The 10520-nt window shown below is 40.3% G+C and overlaps 1 protein-coding gene across 1 annotated transcript; it reads left to right on the top strand.

Annotated features, from left to right (window-relative positions):
• Positions 1-2366: 2366 nt before the first annotated feature.
• soti (scotti) lies at positions 2367-3090 on the top strand. The gene has a single exon (XM_064693819.1). The coding sequence runs from the start codon at positions 2515-2517 to the stop codon at positions 2995-2997; it is 483 nt and encodes a 160-aa protein (XP_064549889.1). The 5' UTR covers positions 2367-2514; the 3' UTR covers positions 2998-3090.
• Positions 3091-10520: the final 7430 nt, after the last annotated feature.

The raw sequence follows: 10520 nt of genomic DNA, 5'->3' as shown, positions 1-10520 counted from the left end.
TCCTGTGATCGTTAACCATATTGTATTTTTTATTTTATTTTTTCAATGTAACTATCTATGTTAAATGTAACTATCACTGCATTGGTAGTGTATAGCCACACATTTAGTAAGAACTTATATTTAGTAAGTCAACTGCTTTTATTTCGCAAAAAAACACTTTTAGCATTTTTATGAAATTTTTTAAAAACCAATCGATTGGCAAACACGTTTACAATGAATTATAATGTTTATACAAATTAAATATATACCACAATTATTATAGTTTTTTTAATGGATGTTTATTTAAAAAATGCTTAAGCTGCTTTATGAATTTGATACTATTTTCTGCATAATTGGTTTATCAGTTTAGTACAAAAATAGATATATAAAATGTTTACCAATTTATTGAATGCAGTTCCCATCAAAATGCATGTCTTTGACAATGATTTATTTCTGTTTAATTGATTACTAGAGCATCTGCTCTACCTCTCAACTCTTAAGCTATTTATTTATTCACTGCGACAAGGCAATTCCATGATTTACTGCAGAGAGTTATTATGATAACGAGTCCAGATAATGCACACTTTCTTTTTTTAGTGAGTTGCATAAGTATCCTGTGGTTCTGGGAATAAGTCAGCGTTTATCCAACTGTATGCAATTAGTTGACAATATTTAATTGTCATCCAAGCATTTAATAAACATACAAATCCTTGCAGAAACCCACCTATGCACACACACACACACACACACACACATACACATAGCCGGAATGACAGTGCAGAGTGCGACTGCAGCGTGGCGCAGACATTGGCAGGGGAAACTTTTTATGCTACTGCGCACAGACAAACCGTCCATGGAGGCATTTCATTGAATCCAATTATCGCTGGACATGGCATAATAATTACCGTCTGCTGTCCACACGCACATGCACAGAAACACACACAGACACACACACACACACGCAAACAAGGTAGCTAGAAGCGAATAAGCGACATTGAGGGCCAACTGCCGCTAGAATTGCCTCCGAATGGGTGGCGTAAGGTGGCATATCCTGGCCTTATTGCTTAACCAACTAAATCGCCAGTGTTTGTGGGGGAGAAGAAGCAAGAGCTTAGGTGAGGGGACGCCAGAGAGCGCGCCAAAGCTTACGCAAACATGAGCCGAAGGATGCTGCCAGGCCGCCAGCAATAAAACAAAATTGCCACATATAAAGGCAAATAATGAAGTGAAAATGGCAACAATGTGATTACACACAGTGCCACAGGATAGACCTTAATAAATTGCCAGCAGTAGCACACAGAGGGAGGGAGAGAGTCCGACAGCGCGTGAGTGCGAGAGCGCCAAATTGGCCGTTTGTGAGCAACTGCGACGGCGCCTTGCTTAAATGTTGCTAGCAACATGTTGCTGACAGCTAACTTGTTGGATGCGCGCAGCTTTGCATGTGTGTGTTTGTGTTTCTGTTTGTGCTTGTGCTTGTGCTTGTTGCCACGCGCTTGCCTGACTTTTATTTAAAAGCCACGAATTAAGCGCCCCATGAAAATGTTATTTAGCCACCTCAATTGCCGCACGGCTTTCCTACCAGTTGATGACCTGTGCTCGCGGATTGCAATTTTGCGATTGCGGGTTACAATTATTATAAGCACTTTTAATAATCAAAGTTATTAATTGTGCAGCCATAATGTCATCATTTACAGCACATCAAAAGCACGGACCAAACAACAGCAGCAACAGCTATTTACAACAGCAACATGGAGCAGCAGCTGCGGCGCGCGCTTCATGGCAACATTAAGACGAATTAAATTGCTTGTAATGATGATGGTGACGGCAGCAGCAGCAGCAGCAGCAACAGCAACAATGGCAGCGGCAATACACACACACACACACACTCATACACACAAAAGTGAGACGCCATCGGGTTAAAGAGGGCTAAATGCGTGCAATCATTGTGGGTGGGTGCTGGGTTTTTGTTTGTAGGTGTGAGCGTGTATTCGAGGGGAGAAACGGGTAAATGTCAGACAGCATTTATCCATTTGTAGCTGGACGCTGGGGAGCAACAGCAGCATTTGCCGCTGGGCAGCCAGACGGTTCTATGGCATTTGAGTTGTCGATACGGGCATATATATGTATATGTGTCTTCTGACTTTGTGTATGTGTACCTGTGTGTGTGTGTCAGCGAGTGTATGTATTTAATGGATACACAGTTGTATCTTATCGCATATAAAATTGATTTCGAGTCCCAAATAGCATTGATCAGAAGTTTGCACTTCAAATTTGAGAGAAATGTGCGCATTTCGCTGTAAGTGGCAGTATGTTAAGTTATTCAGTACAAGTCAGGCAGGCCTGGAGAATAATTTGGGCAATTGTTTTTCTTTTTACTATCATTAAATTCAGTTTTAATCTATTATACGAAAGCACAACACAAAAAAAAAATAAAACAAAGAATTTTCTCGAATTAGCAGCTATTATTCAAACTGCCGTATTAACTGAGTTTTTAATTTAATCGAATCAACGCAAAGAGAAGAGAAGAGCACCCACATGGAGCAGAGAGTTGTTGAAGAACTAATACACCTGCAGTTGCCCGAGGTGGAAGCTGTCAACGTTGTCAACGTGCGAGACGGCAACGGCAACGGCGATGGCGACGGCGACGGTGACGGTGACGGCAACGACGCTTGGCAAAGGCAACTGGATGAGGTTCAGATGCAAGCAATGCGCTTGGAGAATCCCCAAGTGGCCATGTTGCTGGATGCCCCGCACGAGCCACCAATTGAATTGCACCACATGCTGGAACCGGTGAACGTACCTCAACGGCCGCGCAAGAAACGCAGCTTTTTGACCATCTCAAAGCCCTTTCATGTGCAGCCGGAGAGGTGCGCTCTCATTTCGAATGGCTGGAGAGCAGTGCAGTGTGTCCAGCCGGAGAAACGCGGTGAATACTTTGCCAACTATTTGATTAAGCATATGAATAGTCGAAACTATCCAAATGGCGAAGGGTTGCCGAATCGCTGGGGCCAGTTCTGAGCTCTCGGCAAGCCCTCGACTAGTTTCATATATGTTATCAGACACTGTGGAGAAGGGGGTTAAACAACAATAAACCTATAAAAACCAATCTAAGCCATATGACTTTTTTATAATAGATCCTGTCTCTAAAAGTCAATTGAATGCCACAAGATTGTCTATTGTAGTAGCATCAGGCCAGGGCTCTTCAAAATAGCTTACAGAGTGCATGAAATTGCCAATTAATAAACGGCAAATTGCTAAATTGAAAACTGAATTGGGTTCATACGCCCACACACCTGCTATCAGTCAGAGTGCAGCGCCGCAATCCTAGCCTGGGCGATGCAAAAACAATGCAAAAGGCTAACACCCTGTGGCCCTTTCATTTGCAACTTGCTTGCAGTTTATGTGCACATATGGATATAAATGACAATAACATTGACAATACAAAAGCCGATGACCGTACAATTGGGCAAAGTGTATCAAATAAATACAAAATTCAAAAGATAATTGCAATCAAAGCCACAAAATGTAGCCAAAAGGCTTATAAATTGTGGGCTTGTGCCACCATAGGATGCAACCACACGCACGGGCTTATGGATATCTGGATGGTCATACAAATCGAAACAGAAGCTACACCCCATTTTACAACACAATTGCAACACAAACACAACTGCAATGCTGCTGCACACAAAAGCAACAACAATGCAATTTTTAAATTACACGCATTTTGCATATGACCACCAGCAGCCGCAATAACAAACTTTTAAATAGCACGACTATCAGATGCTCTGTAAATCGCAACAAAAATATATAAGTTTAATTTTTTTCTTTTAATCTTAAGAAAAAATCTGTTTTATTTTTCAATTTGCTTTTTATTTATTTTAATTTATGAACAATAACAAATTAAATATAGAAATATAAAAGTAAAACAAATGCTGCTAAGGTAGAACCAGCAACCTCTTGCTTGTTAGTTCGACGCTCCGACACATAAGCTACACCAAAGTTTTCCCCATTTTCCCGTCCTGGTGGTCGCTTTCGACCCAAAAGGAAGCTTTAGTATAGATTTCAACCTGGTCATCGTTTAGTCGGTTAGTCAGAACAAACTCGTTTATGCATGTAGATATAATATTTTTTTATTTAACAAAATATTTTCTTTTGTGAAAAACGGTCACTTTGGATTTTTCCATTTTCGTTCATTTCCAGTAATAAACAACATGTGTTGTTTTATTCAGAAGTTAAATGTTTTCATTTAAATGCATTCTATAAAACATGTGAAGTATCTGCTGTATCTGTATCTACTATCTTTTATCTGTAGCTGTAAACAATGCAAACGCAGAGCTCAAAGCGTTGGCAATTCACGACTATTATTGCAAGATACTTGAACAATATTATGTGGTGCACCCAACCACACACGCCAACCTGGCATGCCACCAACCAATTGTTCTGGCTATTCGACATTTGATTTTAGAGCTCGGCACTTGCAACAATGTTGCCGAGCCTTTCTAATTGAATTGAGTGCAATTGATTTTCGAATTGTTTAGCTTCTGTTAAGGGATTGGGAACTTAGAACTAGAAACAAAGAAAGCAACGGTTGCATTTCAAACGTAATTATGGCTTGTCGCCCAGCAGCAGACAGTTCACCCACGACCCCAAGCTCTGTGTAAATCAGCAAGGGTTGATTAATTTACCAAATGCAACAGCAATCTGGCCATGACAGTGGTGCTTTTTGCCCGCCTCACCCGCAAATCCTCAGCTCCCACCCATAAAAGTCATTTGTCAATGCAGGATGAAGTGGGGGGTTGCGAATTAACATTGGTTCGGTGTTGGGGCAGGGTTGTTAGCACGACAGCAGTGAATGCATGAAATGTGATTGCTACTGCTTTATTGTATGTCGCTCTGTTCGTTATTTGATGGCTTTTGATCTATCTACCACTGGCAATTCCAACTGGAAATTCCCTTCATCGTACCTGGCTTTTATTGAGTAATTGATGTTGCCTTTGCTGCCCTTCTATGTGCATTCATGGCTAATTTCACCGTGCCGCCCATTAACGCCATTTATCAATTAGTGTAATTTCAATGTCATGGGCAAATGGCAAATAGCTTGCCAAATTACAAGAATACTCTCTTATAAATATGCGAGTATGTCAACTCGCAGTTTCGACAGAAATTGCTGAACTTTACGCGGAAAATTAAGACGTACAACAAATTTTAACAACTAGCTAAAACTTCTGATGCTCTCTTTTTAAATTAAATCATTTTAGTTGCGGTACTCACCCTATTAAAACTGATTTTTTCTTTTGTATATTCAAATGCGTTGTAAGCCGTCAAAAGGTTTGTATCTTTCGATATTATCTAATACATATTTTATATATTTTTTGTAGTGTCTTGCAAATTCGGCTCGCTTCGGAGTTGCTTTTGTTGTATTTATGGCGCAACGTGTGCACAAACTTTTCCACTTACAAACAGTTCACAAGTAAAATACCTACCTTGACTTTTGCGAAGCCGCCCAAGGAGAGCGAAGATGGGCGTGGGCGGGGGCGCGTCTAGTGAATCGGAGCTTAAGACGGTGACTACGACTACGACTACGACCATTACCAAGCAAGTCGAGTGTGCCCCTGCAGCATATTGCGCACGCACACAGAGAGACACAGGGCCAAGTACATGTTACAAATTGCTGGAAATATATGTATGCAAGCATTTAGTAGAGACGGCAGCAAAAACAGCAACAGAGCCAACGACATCCATGGGATACAGCAAATGGCTAGCAAAGTAAGCAACATTAAACATGCTTTTCAGCGTAAGTGGCGTGGGTGGGCCGCTTGGCACATCCGTTGGGTCGTCCGGCTTCCTTTTTGGAAATGCAGATCGAGATACCTGCGACTGCAGCAAGTTGTCTGTCTAAATACAAGCAGCAGACCTGCAACATCAACTAACAATGTCTGAGCCTGACTGTGCCTAAGCCTGAGCCGTATTTCTATCTGTTCGCAATGCAGCAACAGATGCTCCAGTTCTTTTCTTATTTGTGTGTGTTGGCTGTAAAGTCCTTTCAAGTCGTCGTTCGTGCCGCTGAGTACATTATTCGAGCAGCATTTGCCCTGATATTCTAAGGAATGTATCAAATTCAGTATTGCATAAAGTTGCCACTGGTAACTGGGGATAAGAATGCCAGTCGAGATTTTACTAAGCCTGACGTACAACACACCAAGATATAAAGGTTGAATTATATTATTTTCACTAGCAAAAATGCCATTTTTATAAATTTTTCATAAAGATGAAGAGCTTAAAGTCAAAATATTAGATATCAAAGTTCAATTTAATTATGTTTATAAATTGACACACCCCGAAGCTGAAGTTAGAAAGAAAACAATAATTTGTTACCTTTTTACATAAAAAATACAAGATATAATCAATAAGTCATAGTGCTGTGTAAAGATTTCTGCAATCAGACCAACCCAAGCCCAAGTCATACATGCTACACATATCTTGAAAATTTACATTTGAGAGCCAATACCTGGCGGATAAAAAATACATTGCTATAGCCAAACAGTTTCAAGCTGATGTCCATCAAGTTTCCCGGCGTTCTAAAAAGTGCACTAGCCTGATTTTACAGCACAATAGTATTCATTTCACTGCGCTTAGCAGTCAAGCACTTGTTGGAATTTGGCAAAGATGCGCAAACAGACAGCTTCCATAGCCAGATATACAATGAATGGATACACACACACATACACACACCTAGATAGACAGACAGAAATATACACAGATTGAAGGCAGATGTTGTTGTTGCCCAAGTAAATAGACAATACGCCAGTGCAAACACTCAGCTCAGGTAGTCGGGCAGGAAAATGCCTGAACAGCATTTTTGACTGGCAAAATGCTTATAAATATTTTAGAAAATATTCAAAAACTTTAATGTTGCAGCACAAATGCCAGGCAGTTATTGTTTTGGCATTGGCGTTGCCCTGTCCCAATGAGATTTCCGTTTTATTGTTTCGAGCGAAAAGGCAATACAAATATAGCATGAAAACTTATATTTGATAAACAATTGAGTTGCATATTAAATTTAAAAGTGATGTTCACTAATTTCTCTGGCGAGGCAGTCAACAACGGCAACTGCAATGTGAATTCACTCAGCAATGCAATTGAATTTGTAATTTTAATTGATGGCAATTCGCAAACTCCTTGCTATCAACAAATATGTGTGCTTGTCTCTCTCATTGCCTGTGTGTGTGTGTGTGTGTGGGTGTGTGTAGGACGAACCATTAACACATTTTAATCTGCCGCCAGCTGATGGCTTTTGTGTGGTCGTCGTCGACCCAATGTGGAACGTACTGCGCCTGGTGCTCTTAATCATCAGCATAAGCAATAATGGGAAACAATTGCCGTCGTCTGACATTTGCCTTCTGCCTTCTGATGCAGCCGGGTTGGCAGTCGCCTTTTGCTGCCACTGCTGCATTTGCAGCAGAACGAGGCAAACTTTTATTGCATTGCCATGTCAACAGCAATCGCAATCTGTATGCCGTTGCACTTAAAATGCGAATACGAATTGTGGCGAAAAATGAAGCTACTTGTCTGCCCGACAGTGATACAGACACATTTACACACACAGATATACACAGAGATACACATACAATCTCGTTGCCAGGCAGAGCGAGATGGTAAGTGCAGCAGTCTGTGGCGAAAGACAAGCTCAACTTTCTGTCCGTATACTGAATGCCTGCCACATTCAATTAGTGCAACAACATATCCTGCCAACCAGCTGCTCTTGCTGCTGCTGCTGCTGTATCGTGCGAAAGAGCAACACGAACAGCAGTAGCAGCAGCAGCACACAGCTACACTTAATTTTATTCATTTGACAGTTGCAACACAGGCTCACTTGCTGCCACACACAGGCTGGCACTCACACAAAACGCACACTGGCACACTGAGAGTGCTGCACATGAATCGCTGCCACACGTACGCCAGCAATTAAGGTCATTCTGGCAGCAGCAGCAACAACAACAGCAACAGCAGGAGTTGCAGCCACAAATGCCGCATTCTCAATATGGGCAGAATTATTTTTTAATTATGACATTTTATTGACTGAACATTAATGGCGAAATCACAAAAAAACCTTATTGTTCCGCCCCTGAGGGGGTGTGGGACGGCACGATGTTAATGAGCAGGGTTGCGAAATTTCATTGTGCATAAACTTAATCAGGGTCGTGGCATGCCACAAATGAAGCTTTGGAGAAGCTGCGTTCAACAGAAGACAGGTTGAGTTTTCACGAGGAGGTTTATTTCGTAAAAGCATAAGAGACCGTGAAAATGTCAAAAGAATTTGTTTTTCGAGATACTCAAAAGTTTTTTTTATTAGGTTGAAGCTTAATTGGAAGATATACTGCCGTATTTAAATATACCTATAAGTATATCGCCTAGTTATACAATAAAATTCGTTCAGTTATGATGATGAAACACAAAAGGATTCTACATACTTATATATATATAATATACTAGCGGGTATAACCCGGCCTTGCCCGTGGTAAGTATGTTATAAAATCAATGTTCTCAAACAAATTTGAAATGATTTTGAAACTGATCGGACGGTAAACAAATAACTTTCATACAAACGTTTTCCGCCAATTTACCACTGTTGCGAGTGGAATTTCCCAAATCGCTGAAAGACGTATTCATTACATTCTTATGTAGAGCTTTGAAAATAGGTTTGAAGCAAATCGGACACAATTTAAAACTTCGCACAACAAATCTTTGAGTCGCATTCCACCCGAAAAAGTTTGAATTCTGCGAAAAGTGTGAAACACGTATCAAATGATTTTTCTTATAGATCTCTGGAAATGAAATTGAGCGCGAAACGTCGCCCACCAAATCTTTGACCTCCATTTCCACCAAGGAGGAACGTATTTTTCGAAAAGTGTGAAACACCCCTCAAATGAATTTGAACAAAGATCTTTGATGGTAAACAAAAAGTTACATACAAACGTTTTTCGCGATTTTGCCACACTTGCGGGTGGAATTTCCCGAAACCCCGTCTTAACGTGCACCTACATCACATAAGGTAGCTACAGTGAAAATTTCAGCTTCCTAGCTCTTACGGTTTGGGCTGTGCGTTGATCACCAATCAGTCAGTCAGTCAGTCAGTCAGTCAGTCGGTCAGTCAGGACAAACAGTTTTATATATAGAGATATATAATATAACCAACTTATCAATTTTCAAGCTGATATGTGTTTAAAAACTAAATAAAGTTGATATATTATAATAATATATCAATTGATAATTAAAATCATATTTGTAGAGTTGGCTAAGTAAAGGAAAGCTAACAAAAATATTAATTAAATATTTTTGAGCATAAGTACCTTAACAAGTATATATGAACATTCCATCATTCCAGCTACATTGATGATACTTAATATCTGAAATAACTTGCAAAGAATTCAATTCATTTAGTCATTTTCAATAAAGTTTTCACACATCCGAAATGTCATAGTCCATTTAAAAATTGCATAAATGCGCTAATGAAACACATGGACGCAAACAGCACGACCGTGCTCCAGAGCAAAGTCCCCCCAGATAGATTCCAAAAATCATACAGCAAACCCATCCTGCGGCAAGTCCAATATGTGCTCATATGCCAACTCTGGCCCTGGTTATTTGTTGCCGTTGCCTTTTACAATTTGATTTCGTTACGGTCGCATTTATGCTGCAGCCACAATTTTGCAGCTACAGCTGTGTGCACACATGTACACATGCGTACACATACAAACAAATGTATCTGAAGAGTTGGAGCGTGGCACGTTGATGCTGTGCGCCTGTGACTTTTGTGTGTTGTGTTTTGTGTGTGTGTGTGTGTGTGTGGGTGTGTAATGTAAGTATTTAGGTATGGTGTAAACGCCGGGCTAGAATATTTGCCATTTATGAAACCATTTAACAAACACATCATAAAAATTCAATTCAATTCTGTGTTTACGTCTACTTGGAACGATATTGCTTTTTAATTGCGGACACAAGCGGAAATTGCTTTCAGAAATACACATACACACGCCATTATTACTTACACACAATTGCACAGGGGGAGTGCTTCGATTGACATTATGGTGAGAGTATGAAGTGGAAACTTTTCGGAAGTGCGTTGATTGCCAGCTGCTAAAAGTCGACTAAGAAACTGCACTGACCTTTTTTTTAGCTGACCTCAAAATCTTTGACCTTTAAGTAAGCTTTTCGTACTTTATTTTCTTTTTTGAATTACGCCACTTGCGCCTTGCAATTTATAATTGGAAACAGCTCCAGACTCAAACTACTCACACACAAGAGAACGCACACAAGCACACACACACACACATGCATACGAACTCTGGCACTCGCACACTCATGTAAGTGGAGAAACATGCAAGCGCGCTCTCATTTAATATGAAAGTCACAGAATGTGAGCTAATTGAAAACACTTGCAATATTTATGAGCAGCGCAGCATGTTGCGAAAGCACTTGACTGCTCAGCAGCAACATGTTGCCGAACTAATAAAACAACAAAATGATTTTATTATAATGGA

Source organism: Drosophila montana, unplaced genomic scaffold (assembly GCF_035044405.1).
Source record: "Drosophila montana isolate Dmon_TW-CO22-7 unplaced genomic scaffold, ASM3504440v1 contig_3733_1, whole genome shotgun sequence".
Taxonomy (NCBI): Eukaryota; Metazoa; Arthropoda; class Insecta; order Diptera; family Drosophilidae; genus Drosophila; species Drosophila montana.
Note: the sequence above shows the minus strand (reverse complement) of the source record. Positions and strands in the feature narration are given on the sequence as shown.